This window comes from Eleutherodactylus coqui, chromosome 2 (genome assembly GCF_035609145.1).
Source record: "Eleutherodactylus coqui strain aEleCoq1 chromosome 2, aEleCoq1.hap1, whole genome shotgun sequence".
Taxonomy (NCBI): domain Eukaryota; kingdom Metazoa; phylum Chordata; class Amphibia; order Anura; family Eleutherodactylidae; genus Eleutherodactylus; species Eleutherodactylus coqui.
The window spans coordinates 92,808,991-92,828,991 of record NC_089838.1 but is presented as its reverse complement, the minus strand read 5'-3'; the positions used below and the strand labels follow the sequence as shown (position 1 = coordinate 92,828,991).

At 45.8% G+C, this 20,001-nt stretch overlaps 1 protein-coding gene across 2 annotated transcripts; it reads left to right on the top strand.

Annotated features, from left to right (window-relative positions):
* The first annotated feature begins 1,892 nt into the window (after window positions 1–1,892).
* CCNI2 (cyclin I family member 2) lies at window positions 1,893–19,224 on the top strand. 2 transcript variants are annotated; one of them, XM_066591212.1, is made up of 7 exons: window positions 1,893–2,037; window positions 9,649–9,814; window positions 10,270–10,404; window positions 10,569–10,643; window positions 12,301–12,441; window positions 13,603–13,833; window positions 16,090–19,224. In XM_066591212.1, exons 2-7 carry the CDS (start codon window positions 9,701–9,703, stop codon window positions 16,462–16,464), a joined length of 1,071 nt encoding a protein of 356 aa, XP_066447309.1. In that variant the 5' UTR covers window positions 1,893–2,037; window positions 9,649–9,700; the 3' UTR covers window positions 16,465–19,224. The 2 variants fall into 2 exon arrangements, with proteins under 2 accessions (XP_066447309.1, XP_066447308.1); XM_066591211.1 differs by lacking the exon at window positions 1,893–2,037 and adding an exon at window positions 7,662–7,865.
* Window positions 19,225–20,001: the final 777 nt, after the last annotated feature.

Genomic DNA, 20,001 nt, shown 5'->3' with positions numbered 1-20,001 from the left:
AGGGGGCGGGAGCTCAGTTCCTGCTCCTGGCTCTTCCAGGTCCCCCCCCCCCCGCAGAGAGAGCCGACGTATATCGGCTCGGCGTGAAAACCGAGCCGATATACGTTCGTGGGAATGCACCCTTAAGCAAATAATCTGGAAAACAGAATAGGTGGATTGTATCCAAGAGAATTTCTTGAGGAACGGATGAAATCAACCATTGGGATAGATACTTTGTCATCTTTCTTTGTTGTGTAAAGGGCTCATAGAGTTCCTGATAAACCACCTCCACCTGGTGCCATGCCGAGAACCGTCTGCATAAAACTCCTTGAGACTTTTTTTTTTTTTAAAGCAAGAGAAATGGAAGCATTAACTGTAATGTCATCGTATAGCTGTCTTTCCAGATTATTAAGTGGACATACAAAAAACGGATGCAGTATCATGATTAAGAGAAGGTTAGGGGGTTTACAGCTGCCTTATGCTAGTTTGTATGCAGCACGGCTGAGAGCTGTGATCTGACAGATGGGCTCACTGTGGAGAATCACGGCAAGTCGCAGCATACTGCGATTTAAATCTCATGAGTGGAAAATCGTCATGATTCTCCACTCGTGGACAGCGGGGAAAGCGTTCACTGCGTTCCCCGCGGCCAGAATATCATCGCGGGGAACGCAGTGAAAATTCGCCCATGGACAGGAGGCCTAATTGCATGCCCTGACTGAACAATAAACTAGAGGTAAGAGGGTTAGGCTGCCTGCACACAAACAGATTTTTGCTGCGGAATCCGTGGCGGGCGTCCGCACCGTGGATTCGCAGCAAATACTGTCCATAGCATGCTATGGGAAATCGATTCTTCCTGCACACTCGCAGAAACCAATTCCATGCATGGTGTTCTGTATGGTGTGAGCAGTGACGTGTTCTGTGTGTGTGAGCAGCTGGCCGGACATGGGGTATGAACAGTTCTGTTCTGCGTGTTGTGCATTCCTTGGTGTGTTGATGTGAACTATGTCCTGTCTGCTTGGATCATTTACATCATACTGTATCTATTCCATCTGTTTATGTGTGCAGTATGCTAGGTGAGTGTTTTGGGTGTTTGTCAGTCTTTGTGTATGTCTGCCCGTGAGTCCAGTTGGTAGTTCACTTTCTCTTGGTGTTCCGTGTGTGTATTTGTGTGAGTATTTCTGGTTACGGAACCAGCGCGTACTGTATGGATGTGACATATACATGTCATGAAATTAATTGGTAATTCTGTTCAAAAATGTAAAAAAATTCAATGAAAACATTTTAAAATCAGGATCGCTGCAATTCTCAGTGTACAGTCTATAGAACACAGCACACATGGCGTAGCAGAGGCTCCTCCCACCAGTCCTGAGCGGGTGAAGAATCAGATGTACACCCTACAGAGAGAAGAATACAGGATAGAAGTCATATAATAGTCAGAAATAGTGTTATTTCTCATTTACACATGGCAGCTTATTCGGAAAAGTTATCAGGAAACTCAGGAATGCGCTAATTTCTTCTGAATAAAATACCCCTTTATCACCTATTTACTGGGTAGGACATAAATGCTATATCATGGGGATCTGACTGCTGGGACTCCCACCAATCACCAGAAGGGTGGATCCCAGTGGATAGGTGATTATTGTTTCTGTCACTTTAGCACTGGGATAATAAGTGACTTTGTAAATATGTGGTCAGTTGTGTTTCATCTATCACTGGGAATGAGCCCTAGTAACAAATAGGTTATGACACGATGCAATAAAGACATGGCGGCTGCTGTGAGATGACCATGTTATTTACCATGATGATGGTATATATATATGGAGGAATGTCAGTGTTCAGGTGTGTGCTTTAGTCATCTGCTCAGCGGAGAATGATTAATAGGTGTGGACAAAGCTAATAACTAATGGAGAATGTCATCACATTGATGCCTGTCATGTTACTCACTCCCACATCCTCGCTCTGTATTGTCTTCACTCTCATGGTGTCTTCGGTCCTGATACTTTGTTAAGGTTTATTGAATATGTTGCCAGCTGAGAAGAAGCTCTACTGAGTGGAGAGGTAAGAGTACTGTTACACTTATATAGCTGTGTAGATGAGCCTGCTTCTATGTACTATAGCTCAAGCAGAGATTTGGGGGACTGCGCTAGGGGACTGTTGTAAGACTTCTATATACACGACTCACCTGTACTGTCCCTGTAGAGACTGTATATATTCAGTCCCATGATTGAGATCTTAACTATGGGAGAAAATTCATATAGAAATTGTATTCAGTTTCCACACTGATGGAAATTAGCTGTCTTCTATAAGGCTAGGGCTGCACAGCAACATTCATAGAGTGGTAGAGTTGGAAGGGACCTCCAGGGTCATCGGGCTCAACCCGCTGCTCAGTGTAGGTTAACTAAATAATCCCAGCCAGATGTCTGTCCAGTGTGTTTGAAAAGGAGAACTCACCACATCCTGTGGCAACCTGTTCCACTCATTGATCACCCTTACTGTCAAAGTTTTTTCTAATATCTGCCTGACATACTATGTTAATCTGTGTCTCCTTCCTTTCAGTTTCATCCCATTGCTTGTAGTTTTTCCTTGTGCAAATGTTTTCAATGGGGCCGGAAAAAAAACATTACAAGGCATGCGAGATGCATGCGAGTGCGATGCAATGTGAGGTTTCCAATAGGAAACACTTGCCAATCCTCCAGTGCAGCTGCAAGCCGAGCTGGAGGTTCGCTACTTCCCTGAAGTGGTGAGAGGCGTTTTGACACATAAAAGTCTTGCATCCACAAGGACATCGCACGTTTCCTAGCTCCAAGCGAGATTTCGGGTTGAGTTTCATGGCCTAATGTAGCGCCTGCCCATGTGAAATTAGCCTTAAAGGGGTATTGTCATTAAAACCAAAAATTCTATACTCACCTATTCCTTCCCTGGCAGACTCTTTACCGCATCTTCTCCTCGCTGATCTTCTCCATTTCCCCGGGTCACCTCACCTCTGGTCAGCTGGATCCTTTTCTCCTTCTTATGAAGCATGCACTCCTCACATTCTTCTTCCTGCCCGTCAATGTACGCTACGTCACTGTGACGTAGCATTCACTGGCTAAGTAGGAATGCCGATCTATTGCAGAGACAGCGCATATGTCTCTGCAATAGCTTGGCACTCCCTGCTAGGCTGTATCCCTTTCTCCTGGAAGATACTTAGTATATGTGACACTGCATTACACCATAAGAGAGTCTTGCTTCAACCTCTGTCCTGCACCAAGCCCCTCAGATGTTTCCTGTCTCTTCTTTCTGCTTTGCTCTGTTCCTCTGTACCTGCTCCCTTTTAAAGAGACAGTACAATGCAATGAAAATTACATCATACTATCATTAAACAGTGATAACCTATACCTCCCCCTTACACAAGCGCACACCAATGCTGCATGCAAAGATCCGTACAATGGGTACTAATTTATAACACTTTCACAGTACCCTTGTAGTCCCACTTTAAGAGACAATTCTATGTGTCTTTTATATATGGAGCCTGTATACCAATGAGTATACAAGGAACAGGAGGACATGAAACATTAAAGAAGTAATAATAATATATTAATGCATGTCAAGTTCTCCACCACCCACGGGCAGGACACTGCTGATAACAATCCAGTGTTCTAAATATTCTAAATGCAACAACACCCAAGCCTGCAGTATTCTCACATATCATTAGCATGTTAGCAATAGGCTGTCCATCTATATTTTCAGCACGGGGTGCCACCCTTATTGGGAAAGCACAGTTCTATTAATAACTGCTTAGAATTTTCTTGGTCACTGGTTTTGATTATATTTTCTCAAAATATTCCCCTGATATCACATTGACAATGGTCCATGATGCTGAGATATAGGGTTCTCTATGTCGGGGCCCTCACACTCGGTGTTGGACTGGTTTCTCTAAGGCTCATCCACAGCCATATGTAAATCATAAGAGTGGATCCGCAGATTGGATGCCAACCCTGCAACATCCTGGATTCAATTGCATCTACAGCCACAATATCCTCGTAAAGTACAATGCTCAGAATGGATTAATGGGATGCAGTTTTCAGACTGTGCATTGACTAGCAGCAGCATTTGTGCTACGTTGTGGACTGACCAATCAAATAGTTTGCACTAGACTGGCTGGTGGGAGCATTTACAGCAGACCGTGGACTGACCGGTGGCAGCGTTTACAGCAGACCGTGGACTGACCGGTGGCAGTATTTACAGCAGACTGTGGACTGACCGGTGGCAGTATTTACAGCAGACCATGGACTGACCAGTGGCAGCATTTACAGCAGACCGTGGACTGACCAGTGGCAGCATTTACAGCAGACTGTGGACTGACCAGTGGCAGCGGTTACAGCAGACTGTGGACTGACCAGTGGCAGCGGTTACAGCAGACTGTGGACTGACCAGTGGCAGCGGTTACAGCAGACTGTGGACTGACCAGTGGCAGCGGTTATAGCAGACTGTGGACTGACCAGTGGCAGCGGTTACAGCGGACTGTGGACTGACCAGTGGCAGCGGTTACAGCGGACCGCAGACTGACCAGTGGCAGCGGTTACAGCGGACTGTGGACTGACCAGTGGCAGCGTTTACAGCAGACCGTGGACTGACCAGTGGCAGCGGTTACAGCGGACCGTGGACTGACCAGTGGCAGCGGTTACAGCGGACCGCGGACTGACCAGTGGCAGCGGTTACAGCAGACTGTGGACTGACCAGTGGCAGCGGTTACAGCGGACCGTGGACTGACCAGTGGCAGCGGTTACAGCGGACCGTGGACTGACCAGTGGCAGCGGTTACAGCGGACCGTGGACTGACCAGTGGCAGCGGTTACAGCGGACCGTGGACTGACCAGTGGCAGCGGTTACAGCGGACCGCGGACTGACCAGTGGCAGCGGTTACAGCGGACTGTGGACTGACCAGTGGCAGCAGTTACAGCGGACCGCGGACTGACCAGTGGCAGCGGTTACAGCGGACTGTGGACTGACCAGTGGCAGCGGTTACAGCGGACCGCGGACTGACCAGTGGCAGCGGTTACTATGTCTAGTTTTGTATAATATGTATAGTTTCGGATTACAGGGCGCATACTGTAACGGTTTTGGTTGGCGTCGGCTTTAGATCATTTTCTTTTTTAGTAATATATTTTTATTTTATTCTTTAATTTTTTGACTTATTTTTGTAGCTATTTTTATACCATCTGTGTCCACCATTACATAATACAAGACCTCTGGGGGTCATTTACATAGTTTTTTTATTTTTTTGGATTTCATACTTTTCCACTGTAGCTGGGGCATCTACAGGAACCCCAATTACAGGGGAAAACATCCCCTGTGGTGACATCAGTCGCTAACAGAGCTGATCTGGGTCTGCTAAGATCGCCTGGTGGCATAATGGAACAAACACTTTCATTTTTTATTTAAACAATGCTTCACTTTTACAAACTGCTTCTCCTCTGGGTCCTTGGCTGTGTTTGACAGCCGAGAACCTGACCTGTCCCTGATTGCAGGAGCAGTGGCTTTAATCTCACGCTGTACTTATACTATCAACTGGGTTTAAAGCCCAGGACCAACCGCTGTATATTTACTGCGCTTGGTCCTTAAGGGGTTAAGGGATATACATTTTGTACTTTTGCCATTGATGACTAACAGGTCATCAATAGATGATCGGCGAGGAACCCCGGCTCGGATCGCTGCCAATCAGCTGATTCTTGGTGCCACTGTCTCTATGGTCAGGTAGAAGAAAGCACTGACCATAGTGCGGTGGCCAAGGTTGGTATTGCAGGCGTTGCTCCCATTGACTTCAATTGGCGCTGTGCTGCAGTACCAACACGGGCCGCTGCACTATGGTCAGCGCTTTCTATTTCCTCTGCTGACCATAGCGACAGCAGGACCAGGAATCATCAAATAGCAGAAATCCGAGTGGTGGGTCCTCGACGATTATCTATTGATGACCTGTTAAAAATGTATCAGAATAACCTTTTAAGGGGGTTTTCGGTCTTCAGCATAGGCCATCAGAGCAGCGGGGGTCTAATGGTCAGCACGCCCGCCGATCAACTGATGTCAAGGGGCTGTGGTGCCTGTAAGACGCACAACTCTGTCCGCTATGTAGTGGGCCAGAGCGGTGCTGCAGCTATCTCCTCCCGATGGGAATGGTAAGGAGGGGGCTGCAGCGCTATTCTGGGCCTCTAACGTCTAACAAGAATGCCCCTTTAAGTAGGTAAGAATGACAGAAGATTATGAGAGTCCACCATGAAATATCTAATGTCTCTCACCAGCCTATCACTGCTGTCGGCGGTGCGGGCATCTATATACACTGCATGTCTGCTGTGTCAGACTCCAGGCGTGCGGCCCGTACATCAGGGGGCGCATTCACACAAATGATATTCTCTCGCCAGTTTTGTGGGATGCGCAGAAAACTCGCACGAATATGAAGTCTATTTCTACGAATGGATTCAGTCACATGAGCGATATTTTTTTTCTCACATCATTGCTGCGAAGAAAATATAATCACAGCGTGTTCTATCTTTTGGCGCCCTCGGAACGCCTCGTCTATGGTTTTCACTGGGACCTTGAAAGACATTGCATGCCGTGTGATGTGTGTGCGTGTGATACGATGTTTCCATGGAAACACTTGTGATCCTTTTTCGCACGTGAAACACGCATTTCAGGATCACAACTTCACAGGAGCGATGCGGTTTTTAAAAAATCAAAACCGTTTTTCATAGCTGTAAAAATTGCGCGTTTGCAAGCACAATATCGTGCCTAAGGCTTCATTCACACGGGCGAGAGCGATATCGGGTCGGGCACTTGGCCAGATATTGCGCTTGTCAACGTGCGTTTTACCCGTAGATGCAAGATGTTTATCATGCAAAAACGCCTCGATCGCTTCTCTGAAGTTCTGCTCCTGCGGCGCTTGTTTCACGCACATCGGAGGATTGGCGAGTATTTCCCATTGATTTCCATTGGAAACCTCACATCACATTTGCGTCGCACAGCATGTGATGTGTTTGACCCCCCCCCCCCCATTGAAAACAATTAGCGATGTGTTCCAAGGGACACGAAAAAATAGGACATGGTATCGCTCGGTGTATGACTCCATTGAAAAGAAAGGAATTCATATTCGTGCGAGATTCACGCTCGTGAGAATGTCGCCTGAGGGCTGTTTAACATTGGCGTGATTTGGTCCTATTATTCAACTGTGATAATCACGGCCCCATAACGGGGCGAAACGAAGCCATTGATTTCAATGGTTTGGTGTCCACTAGCGGTATTTTCGCCTGTTAATAGTGCCTGCGGGACAGCTCGTACCTATCTCCCTGCCCGCTATAGTGAGGCGTCTGAATACTCCGAGAGGTAATTGCGCTCCGTATCAGCAAGCGTAGCTGTGCATACGGACGTGTGCTTTTGCCCTAAGGCTGGATTCACACGAACGTATATCGCTCGGTTTTCACGCCGACCCTATATACGTTCGTGTGAATCCAGCCCACGGGTGATGTGAAAATGAGTTCGGAGAAAATGAGTTCGACATCCCTGTTCGATACTCATAACGGCAGGTCTGGTGAAGAGTGCAGCACCGCAGCTCGCCGCTAGGGGCACTATGGATGCAGCAAGGCCTGCAGCTGCTTCCTGCTTGTCCTTACATAACAGGGTGACGTTCTCCCAGGGCACGCCCATGCTCTGACGTCAGCCCGGAGGCGTGTCCCGGGAGCGGTTTGTGCCTTTCAAACCCCGGGGTAAACAAAACGGTCCCGGCCTGCTGAGAGGGAGCTGCCGCCGCGGCTGATGAGCCCCACTGAGGAGGCGCCGTGCTGCGGGGCGGCGGCAGCCGTGCACTGGACGGAGTAGGATGGGCGCCATGGACTGTGTGCTGTGAGCCCTGCAGAGGTGAGCGGGTCATACACAGGTGTGCCCGGGCTGCTACCCTCCTGTAACCCCTTCAGCAGGTGATGCTGTTGTCATGGTGACCTCCAAGTATGAAGCCCCGGGATGTATAGCTGGTATACAGGACGTTATGGCGCTGCCCCTGTGTGCAGTAATGCCCCGTAGGCTCCTATAGGACATATATTGCGCTGCCTCGCTCACATATCAAAAAAACGGATGTTATTTTGGCGTATATTACATGAGAGCTCATTGTTCTCAATGGGCGTAATCGGCAGAGAAGTCGATTGGCACCAGAGACCCCGCGCCTACCAGCACCGCGCAGCTGTGGGGGCGCTGCAGAGCACTCAGGAATCCGCGCTGGAGGGGTCCTACACCATACCAGCTCCTCTCCGTGAGCCTTACAGGAAGTCCGGCGCATCATGTATGCAGTGTAAACCAATTGTACCGTGGGACTTGGCGATGATAGCGGGACGTTTATTATCTTAACCCCTTAAGGACCAGAGTGTTAGGGATTTTACCCGTGTGGGGGTATTATGGCTCTATTGTATTCTCTTCAGCGGTGCGTATGGCGATGGTTTAGGTTGGCATCAGCGATGGGATAGATATATGAATATTTAGTTTTTACTTATTTTTTTTAACTTTTTTTAATGTCTATGCCCCCCGTGATGTCATGTTAGGCCTTGACAGTTTTAGCGCTCGTCTTGCATAAAGTGTTAATGGAGACTAATGTCAATTAGCGCTTTATAATCTTCATTTGCGTGTAAATGAGCCCCTGGGAGCTGTTTGCAGAGCCCAGCATGCGGTTTGAGCTCTGCACACAACACCATTGTTCTCGCACGGGCTGTCGTCTGAATACAATGTAATCAGCGCTCCTGTGCAGAAATCGCCTTAAAATCATAGTTCAGCTGAAAAGTAAATGATGGCAGCGTTTACACGCAACGATGATCGCTCCTATGCCATTGTTTGGATGAATTTTGAGCAATAATCGTTGCATGTAAATGGGGCTGTACACTTTTTTCCACTGTAGCTGGGGCATCCATAGGAGCCCCAGTTAGAGGGGAAACCTCCCCCAGTAGGTACAGTAGTCGCTAACAGAGCTGATCTGGTCTGCAGCTATATCCTACCACGGACTTTCGTGGCAGACGCCATTTTGTCACATAGCCTCTCTGCTGCCTTCTGTCGCATGGCAACAAATTTACCAGATATCGGTGAAAAGGTCCAACTCTATTGCCGTAGCGCCAACATCCGCTCCCCACATGATAAGATGGGAGGTGTTGTTTTAGGTGCAACCCAGATTTTAAATCCACAGTATATCACTTGATGCAGTGGATGTTTGCCACACACTTCCCATCCGCACTACTCAGGCTGATGACCGCCGGGCGGATTATTCATCAGTAATATGGATGGGGGTCCCAGCCTGACTGCGGGTCTCTTGACTCGAACTCTGAGCATCATGGAAGCCAACCAGAAGAGTTTAGGAAGCTATGCCAAGGGTGATGCAGACCTGGCAGAACTAAGCGGTCTCTGATATGCACGTGTTGGAACGTACAAATGATTTGTTTCTGATGCACTCCTAAGCTCTCGCTCACAACCTGAAGGTTGCAGGTTCAATCCCCACATAGTGCAGGTATCTGGCTCATGGTTGACTCAGTCTTCCATCCTTCCGAGGTTGGTAAATGAGTACCCAGCTTGGTGGGGGGCGTTATAAATAAATGACCTGAAAGCGGAATAAGTTGGTGCTATACAAATAACAAGGTTTATTTCCTTTACCATTTCTGCTCTCCAGGTACCTATGCTTGGGGTAGAAACTGGACTGGTTGACAGCAGCAGCAGCAGCCATGAAGTGTACGGGGCTGTCGGAAGGCCAGCGCCTGGAAATCCTGCTGGAGAATGCACTTCTCATAGAAGCCAGCAAGTGGAAAGTGCCATGCTTTCTATACTCCACTATCAAGGTATGTGCACTGCTGGGAAATTCCAGAATACTGAAAATGTCCCTGTTGCTTCCTGAACCAATCTGCGACCTAGAGTAGTTCCCAACCACGGCCTTAAAGGGGCAGTGTCGCAACGGAACTGCACCATAAACTAAGTCTGTACACTGTCTGAAACCTTGACTCTTCTCAGCCCACTGTGCGCCCACCCTCCCATAGACCCCTATAGGAGAACACACACAAAGCCGTCTGAAAAAGTTGAAATTTCAGACTATGCATGGACTTTATGGGAGGACACCATGGGAAATGGATGAGTATAAAAACCACAATTCCCCCCCACCTAGAGCAGCACCATAACCTAGTTCCGCGATGACATTGTCCTTTTAACTCTAGGCCATGTGGTTACAGTTGGGACTGGTAATTGTCGTCTTCGTACAGTTTCGTCATGCTGGTTCTCTAATCTGATTTTGTCCCTCCAGGGCACAGATATCTCTCCCACAGAATATGAACACACCGTGTTGTGGATGGAAGGAATGAAGTTGCGCTTCCAGTTCTACCCGGAAACGTTTGGCTTGGCTGTCAGCATTCTAAATCGCATTCTAGCATCGGTAAAGGTGAATACTGAGCCCCAAGTGCCCTTCACATTGCCGGATCCTACAGTCACTTCTAATAGACAGTCCTAGTAGGAATCAGTCGCACTCCGGCGTAAGCCTACTGTAGCCCTTCTAGGCTGACACACGCAAACGCCTTGTAAGATTTTGTATTTTCCCACTTTTAGGTTCAGGTGAAATATCTTCAGTGCATCGCCATCACATGCTTGTACCTCGCAGCCAAAACCAATGAAGAGGATGAGGTATGACTAGATCTTTTCATACTGTCTGTTAGGACTCTACAAGTTGTATTTCTACTCTTATAAGACGGTATTTGGTGTTTTCATATCTTGCACCTTAAGGGTACGTTTACACGTCACTAATTTACACAAGATTTTGGTGCAGATTTCCCCCTTTTAATTGGAATTAAATTGAAAGGGTAAAATCTGCTGCAGATCTGCAACTAAATCTGCCACAAATCAGCAATGTGTGACCCGATCCAAAAGGTAAACATCCTATTAATGCAGACTGTCAAAAGTAAAAATAGAAAGGGGGGAAAAAAACCTAACAAATGTCTTCTCAATCCACGTGCTGCCCCTTCTGTGGTCCTGTCCGTCTTTGGCTACCAGTCCCCAGCAATGCTGCGTTGTGCTGACACTTGACCACTGCAGTCAGTCACTGGCCGTGGTGGTGTTGCATCGACACCACTAGGGTCACTGCTGTGGCTAGTGATTGCCTGCAGTGGGCACATGATATTGCAGATCATTGCTGGAGTCGAATGAACAGATAGTTGGGGAGGGGGGGGGGGGGGGGGAGTGTAGGCATGGTAGCGGCAGGGAATTAAGTCTTTTTATTCCATTGTAAGTTTTTAGAAACCTTTTCGGGCTTGGACATCCCATTTGTACAAGAACTAATCCTGTTTAAGCTGAAAATAGACTAGTCAGTTGGACAATGAGTGGAGGAGGAGCATGATGGCAGTTTGAGACTTTCAGAGGCCATTACAATGTAGCTGAACATTCTGATACGGAGATAAGAAGAAACCCTTGCGGAAATAAAGGAGGAAGTGCTGATAAAACCCTCAGAGCAGAGGAACTTGCAGACACAAATGTTTAACTTTCATATTTCCACTAGAGATGAGTGAGCGTACTCGGAAAAAGCACTACTCGCTCGAGTAATTTGCTTTATCCGAGTATCGCTGTGCTCGGGTCTGAAGATTCGGGTGCCGGCACGGAGCGGGGAGCTGCAGGGGAGAGCGGGGAGGAACGGAGGGGAGATCTTTCTCTCCCTCTCTCCCGCCCGCTCTCCCCTGCTCCCCGCTGTGACTCACCTGTCAGCCGCAGCGGCACCCGAATCTTTAGACCCGAGCACAGCGATACTCGGATAGAGCACATTACTCGAGCGAGTAGTGCTTTTCCGAGTACGCTCGCTCATCTCTAATTTCCACCCTATAGTGGTGTATGGGTCGCACCGTGCTCCATAGAATAGGTCTCATTACGTTCTAGTAACTCTTACTTCTGACCGGTCTCCATACCATGCATGCGTTGCAGCTCTCAACTCTGTTTCTTTCAATGATACGTGATTGTTCCCAGCAAGACGAACCAAGTAATCTTGTAGATACAATACCTTCTATTGGCTAACAAAAATATATCATGATTGCAAGCTTTCAGACCTCTCAGGGTCCTTCCTCAGACTTAATGCCTGAGGAAGGGTCCTGAGAGATCCGAAAGCTCGCTATAACGTGATTTATTTTTGTTAGCCATTAAAAGGTATCATATCTACAAGATTACTTGGTTTCTTTACTGAGAATGATCACATTTTATTCTGCTGGCTAACATGGTACCAAACCTTTTTTTGTTTTTGTTTTTTTTCAATAATACAACAGAGAGTAAAACGTTTTGTCTCAACTTTTATTTCTTGTAGTTAATCCCATCAGTGAAGAAGCTTGCGGTGCAGAGTGGCTGCATGTACTCCTCTGCAGAGATCTTAAGGATGGAGAGAATCATACTGGATAAACTGCAGTGGGATCTGTACACATCCACCCCAGTGGACTTCCTGAACACTGTAAGGATATGTAACTGAAAGAAGTATGATTGTACACGATAAACACATGTATGCACAAACTGCTACTCAAGGTCTAGACTGAAGAAGCTACTTTGCAAGTCACTGACTTAGTTGGACAAAAATAAAACTTTTTAATTTAAAAAAAAATCTATTCCACTCTCTAAATTTTTCTTAAATTTTCTACTTATTGAAATATTAACATGTTGCAAAAATATTTCTGTCTCTGCTTTTCATTCGAATAACACTGTACATACAAAGCTGTCTGCTTTTTCAACACATTATACATCTGTCACCAAGAAGGCCTGAAGCTTAGTGTGTCCTTGTACCGGCACTTGTATTCTCATGGGAGGGTGGAGGCCCGAATGTATGTCTGCGACTCGTTCTCTGCTGGAAAGTAACTCCTATTCAAGCAGAAAAAACTATTAAGGCAAAATTGTATCTAGAGGGGCGGCGCTCTTCATGCGGCGGCAGAACTTCCATTTGTTTACCCGCTTCTCTGAGCAGGAGACATGCTGGTATGTGTAGATTGGCCTGGCGTATGGTGGAAGAATACCCTGATCAAGAACATAGCTGGAAAGCTTTGGCGTGGTCCTGACTATATATCCCTGTATCTTTCTGTGCGCATACATTACATATTTCTAAGACTGAAGGAATGGGAATCTAGTGTCTTCTCTGATTGTCATTGGCTACAATGACACAATTCCTGCTTCACTTGTACAAGGGTGTACAGTTTGGATAATTGGTTTTTAAATCCCCTCTCCCCCTCCCCAGGCAGTAAGTTTACTTGTATAAAGGGAGAACTTTTTGATTAAGTAATAACTGAAACATGGCGTCTCTTATTCGCCTCGCGTCCTGATCTGCTTGCAGCAGCCTGCTGATAATGTTGGATTTAGTGGGTTAAATCGGAGCATAAGCAAGGATCACTAATGTAGCCAAGGAACGAAACACATACAATTGGTTGTGTCCAGAGAACATGGTAGTTACATTCATTAGAAGCTTAGTAGTCCAATGGGTAATGACAATGTATGAACACGTGAATGGTGGCCACATTTCAGCCTTCCTGATGTGAGCTGCGTGTTGCTTTTGCCACATTTGGTCATCAGAAGTGCAAAAATGAAGACAGTTGACCTAGACATGTAGACATTTGCTTTTTCCCTACAGTTCCATGCCATGGTGATGTCCAACTGGCCTCATCTCTTTGGTGGCTTCTCTCAGATGAATCCTTCCCTCCACGTAGCGCTCTTGACCAGGCAGCTGCAGCACTGCATGGCGTGCCACCAGTTATTGCAGTTCAGAGGCTCCACGCTGGCCTTGGCAATTATCACCTTGGAGTTGGAGAGGATGGCCGCCGAGTGGTTCCCTGTTATGATGGAACTGCTGAAGAAAATAAAGGTAGGTAGAAACCTCCATTATCAAAAAACAACATTTTTACTTTAGATGGTAATTGTGGGGTTTCATAAAACGAAAAATAAAGTTACGACCTTGTCGGCCTCTGTCACATGACCGATCACAACCATACACTAGATTGGCAGATGAAATGGGTATGAGAAGAAGAAAAAGAAGACTTTATAAAATCTGATCCAGTCTTCAGGTTCTACAGATGATCGTGTCAGATCGTTTGAATGCGTCAGTCATGTCACCGCTAGCTCGTTCGCTCTCATGCAGCCTGTTCATATGAGCAGACACATCGTTAAATCATTCACATTCGCTGTATAAGTGACTGAGAAAGAGTGAGCGAGCGCTGATTAAACCGAACGAGAAATGAACGAGCCAACGACTTGTATGCCTGCAGAAAATGAATGACGAACAAAAAGTGAACGATTATCTGCTTGTGTTTAGACTGAATGATCGTGGTTCAATTCATCTATTTAATGATAATTGTTCTGCCTCAACGCCTTATGTCTCCATGTAGCGCCTTCCTCAAAGGGGTTGTGCAGGGTTAAAAACATGGCTGCTCTCTTCCAAATATGACATCACCCTTGTCCGTGGGTTGTCTGCTATTGGCGCTCAGCTCCCATTCACTTCAGTGGAGCTCAGCTGCAATACCACACACAACCCTGTGGCCAAGCGTGGTGCTGTGTTTGGAAGAAAGCGGCCATGTTTTTCTAACCCTGGACATCCCCTTTTAAAGTGTGCATGTGTGTATTAAGATTAAAGGGTAACTGAAGTTAAGAAAATCCACCAGTAAACGTACCATAATATTCTTCACATTTGTGTTACTTGGTAATATAATATATTTATTACACAAGAGACCGTCACTCGTCAGGCAGCTGCAGTGTGTATTACTTGGAGCTGGAAGTTTTTATTCTTTTTTTAATACTTTTTTCCTTTTCTATTGTTCCATGCAGTCAGTAGAAGTATTGCCTGCTCACCTTTACCTTAGGGCAGCTTCCTGCTGTCCCCACATACCAATGTACTATACACACTAGTCTGAGACAGCCGCATGTCTCCCCGCTCCGCCGCCTCCCTTCTTCTGTTTACTATATTATTGCTTACTGATTAAGACTATGGAAGTTTCTCAACCCTTCCAGACAGCCCGCAGGCAGGGAAGGAGGTAGACTGGGGTTACTGGAAGATGAGACGTATGTCTGTTTCTCCTTAAGACAGTTTCATGTCTTCATATGTACAGATTACTGGAAAAAAACAATGTTAGATGTTCTCTAAGGAATACATCACCTGTTGTGGTTACTTGAGGACTGAAGTTGGGGAACACTGGACCAGTTTAACTTCTGACACTGCAAAGTTGACAAGTAGGCCCGGTACTAGATTGTACAAAATGTAGGTCTTACATGGCTCTGCACACGCTAGCATCATGACTTCCATTCGTCACGGATTCTGACAGACCTCACTTACTTCAGGGGAATGTAATGAAAAAACACTTGCCACTACTGTTTCTGTGGTCCGTGAGGCTGCCATACAAAGCAAGTAGACATAAACACGAGCCAACGACTGACTAGCGAGAATCATGAGGTTCTCGCTCGTCGTTTAGTTTCAGCCGGCATAAAAATAATCGCCGGTTCAGGCACTTGTTGTGCCGTTTAAACACTGATTGTTCAATGTTTCATCTAGGATCAACTTGTTCCGTCAGGCAAACGACAATCATGAGATTCTCAGCCCGTGTAAAAGGGACATTCGCTGATTATTGAGCCTAGTGGCCAGAATGAAAACTGCAAAATGTTAGGGTTTAGAAAAAACTATATATGGCGACATGGGACATTAACCCTTTGCAATCCAATTTTAGATTCAGGGTTACCTAGGGGGTTCTCTTTTTCTGCCATTACACAATAGCGCCATCTGCTGGCTAGAGCTAGTACTGCGCTATGGGACATGCTGGAGAGGCCCCCGATAACAGAGCGGCCAATAATATACAGTAAGAATATCCCGGCGGACGTCTTCCGACATCGGAGCTGTTCAGCCTTCAATCAGAATGTCTTCAGACATCAGGCAGTGGATTGGAAAGGGTTAAAAAAAATCCCAAAGAGTTAAAATAAAAACTTGTTATAAACAATAGATAATTTTCTGATTGTCAATCCCTTTATTGCTTACATGTCTAGCAAAATATTGAGCTTTTTCTGTGCTTGTATCCGTCTATTAAAAATCTGTAACCGTATGAAGTTCTGGGAACTAATCAGTATACGTGTTCTACAGGTGGACAACGCCAAGTTCATCCGCTGTAAGGAACTGGTTGATCGACGCCTTGAAACGCCATCCAATCCCGTCTACATTTTCATTCCTGCCAAAAATGACATTCAGACACATATTGGGGACCGAGTCTCTTATTGTCTTCCTTCTGTAACTGTGAAAGGGGACCAGACTGTCACACAAGACTTCAAGCCTGTCCACGAGGCCACACTTGTCATGGAGACAGATGAGTTTTATGATGGGTTTCAACATCTGTACAGTGAAGATCGCGTGGAGATGACTGGAATTCTCATGGGCAAAAAGTCACAGATGCTGGCAGAAGAGAGTGGGCTATGTCCCCTGCTCACAGTGCCCGCATTTGGAGTAATGGGCAACCTGTAAAAGCCTCCTGCAAGTTGCTGATGCCAAAGCAATATCGTGTGTGAGTGCGTCGGAAACATTCTTTTTAATTTTTTTTTCTCTTTAGCTTCAAGCGTGGCACATTGTCAACTAGTATTGCCAAACTAAAGTTTAAGCTGCCAGCTGTTGACATGTGCCAGTATTGCACTGCAAGTTTGTTCCTCCTTCCATTCCCATTATATAACGTCCAGATCTGCGCTAAAGAACATGTTTAACATGAACCGGCCGCTTCCAGCAGTCTGGCACACTGCAAGGACTGAGGGTTTTTATTTTTACAGTTTCTCATATAACGTGGCAGCTGTATCACCACAGGTCCGGCTTCTGGAATCTCAGGCAATCGCCATACAGAAATGGAGGACTAGTAAAGTGAGCCTCCAGTTTTGAGATAATTCTCTGTTCTGGGGCCAAAGGAGAAAGAGTATCACCTGCTGGCATTCTTCTCTACCAATGCAGGTTCAGGATCCTGTTTTCAGTTATCCAAGATGACCACTTCAATTTTCTACCTACCTAATACACACTGCACTGCTCTCTGATTGGCTAGTGCTGATCACGTGAGCAGTGCTGGCCAATCAAAGCAAGTATAGTGCATTGGTAGTCTAACACTATCAGTGCACTTTGATGATTAGGTAGTCTGAGGATTGCGCTGGCCATTCTGTAGGCTGAAAATAGGACACTGAACCATCAGAGCAGAAGGGCAACAGCAGGTGAAATAACCGCTGCCTTTGGTTTCGGCACAAAATTTCATCTTGGGACCAGAGGGCTGGGAGGAGTCTGCCAGAACATATCCACTCTTGCTTGGTGGCTCTCTGCTCTGGTCTATAGTGCAGAGCCCTCTCAATGATGTCCATATACTCCTCCTGGATAGGGGTTTGCAAGGGTATCCAGATGTCTACCATCTAGCTTCCTCACAGCATCACATTGGATGCTGTTTGAGGTGCTCATCTGAGTATTTTTCATCTACTTTGGCTTTGATGCTGGAAGTTGACACTCAGGGATTTCTCGTCTAGGAGCAAGAGTTAAAGTGGTTGTCCGCTTACTAGACAACTCTAATTCAATAGCAGTAAAAGAATAAACAGATCTATACTTGTCCCTCCGCGGCCGCCAGGATCCAGCACTGCGGCCACAGTGATTCTTGTAACAGATGTGATTTGTTCTCAGCAAGAGAAACCAAGTTATCTTGTAGATATGATACCTTTTAATGGGTAACAAAAAAAACGTGATGTTATAGCAAGCTTTCAAACCTACTTGGGGTTCTTCCTCAGGCTTATGGAATATATGTCACAGGAAATCAGGTGGCTGCTGGGATCCAACGCTGTAGCCCCGCTGTGGTCCCAGTGATTGTTGACACATTGTCACAGGAATTCAGGTGACTGCTGCAGCATCACGTTCTTGAACTCCTGGCATCAGCGCTCACATCCTGAGCGTCATGATGCCAGGAGTTCAAGAATGTGATGCTGCAACAGTCACCTGACTTCCTGTGACATAATGTGTCAACAATCACTGGGACCACAGTGGGGCTACAGTGTTTGATCCCAGCAGCCACAGAGGGGCAAGTATAAGTCTGTTTGTTTTTATGCAGGCAATTGTATGGAAGCGGAGCTGTCCAGTAAGCAGGCAACCTCTTTAATCATACAATAAGGGATGTAACTACACTGGCACAAAGGAAAAGTGGCGTAGTTGTCCAGAACAGCCTATCTGTTCACTGCTCTCATTTCTTTTAAGCGACCCTTGAAAAATGAAAGGTAGAGTCTGGCTGCCACGGGCAAGTACTCCGCTTTTTTTCTTTCTACCAGTTTTGATCTCTCCTACTGCTTTCCGTATCAGCCCTTCGCTGGCATGACCATTGTCAGTCAATAAGGCTGAATAATAATTTGTCCTCATTGTGGGAAATGACTCCAAGATGTCTAAACCCAAAAGTATTGCTTAAAAATACTAATTCCTTTTCTTTTCCGTATATTTTATTATAGGCACAGCCAAAATATAATGGCCCTCATACATATACATTGTTTTAACAAAGTCAGTGTCGCCCATTGCAAGAGTTGGACAGCAGGTTTGGTTGTTATGGCAACACTGATTTATTTTTTTTTGTTTTGTTTCTTAGCATTGTTGCTGATGAGGCCCAGCGTGTCTTTGCTTTATCTTACTGTTACTTTTATATTCTTTTATTGTAACGGATTAAGTACTTTTTATTAAGACCTGCTAGTGAAGTGTACTTGTCACATGACCGTCTTGCACCTTTTTATTTCTTTGGGCAGCTACTTATTTTATCCTTATGTGCTTGTGTATAAATGATGTGATTTTGGCTTTTAGTTTACTTTTTATGTTGTATAAAGTTGTTGTGTGTTTCTGTTTTTTTTTTAATGAAATGGTTATAAAATGAGCTGTTTGTTTTCAATGTTATGAGAACTTTGAGGGGTGCAGAAGAAAGACCTCATCCTTTAGGTAAAGTTGTGGTTTAGTGGCTACAAGACTTCAGATGGACAATTTGTTCAGCGCGGTCCACAACCCGGGGGGTGAGGTCTTCTCATGCACAGGATGCTCAGGCTATTGTTTCCTCACAGATGTGACCTCCTTTTTATGTTCTTGCTAAGTTGTAGAATACATTGTATTTATTTCTTATGTTTTTTCATAAAACTTTCTGAAACTGTGAGTTGCCTGATGGGCAAATCCTGATGTACTAATTTTCAGTTATGTTTGCTATATTGTCTGATTTTTCATTAAATCTGGTGCCTATAACACAAAGCATTATGGTATCTTGTTTATCGCATTGTAATGGGTTGCCACAAGAGAAATTTGCCTTTTAACCCTTTCACTGGACACAAATGTTTTTGATCTATTAAGCCTTAAAGATTTTGTGAAGATTTGTAAGTATAGCGGTAAATTTACTTAACGGGGGCTGTTAAGGGGCTTTTACATGCCTGCATTAGAAGCCCTACACGGGTGCGTGGCTGTTGGATAACAGCCAGGCACTTGCTCTAAACGCCTGGGACCAAAGAAACCTCAGATCCCCAGTGTTTAAACCCCTTTACAGTACGACCATGGCATGTAAAAGGCTGACAGAGGGAGGGGGCTCCCTCTGTCACCCATCAAACCCCTGCGATGTGATCACGGGGTCCTGATGGGTTGCTATGGCACCAGGAGACTTGGATATAACCTCCTGGGTCTTCCAGCTGCAGTGGTCTATTATAAGGCTCAGCCTCTGGCTAACCGCATAGGCTTTCCAATGCACGACTACACTGAAGTCTAGTCGTGCATTAGAGCAAAGGTCCCCAACTCCAGGTCTCAGGGACCACCAACAGGTCATGTTTTCAGGATCTCGTATAGTAAGAACACCTGTGGCAATGTCTGAGGCACCGACAATAATTACATCACCTATGCAATATTGAGGAAATCCTGAAAACATCACCTGTTGGCGGTCCCTGAGGACTGGAGTTGGGGAACCCTACATTAGAGTGATAAATGCTGATAGTTAAGTTCGCTAGTGGGACAAAAAATAAAAAGGTAAAGTATGAAAAAAAA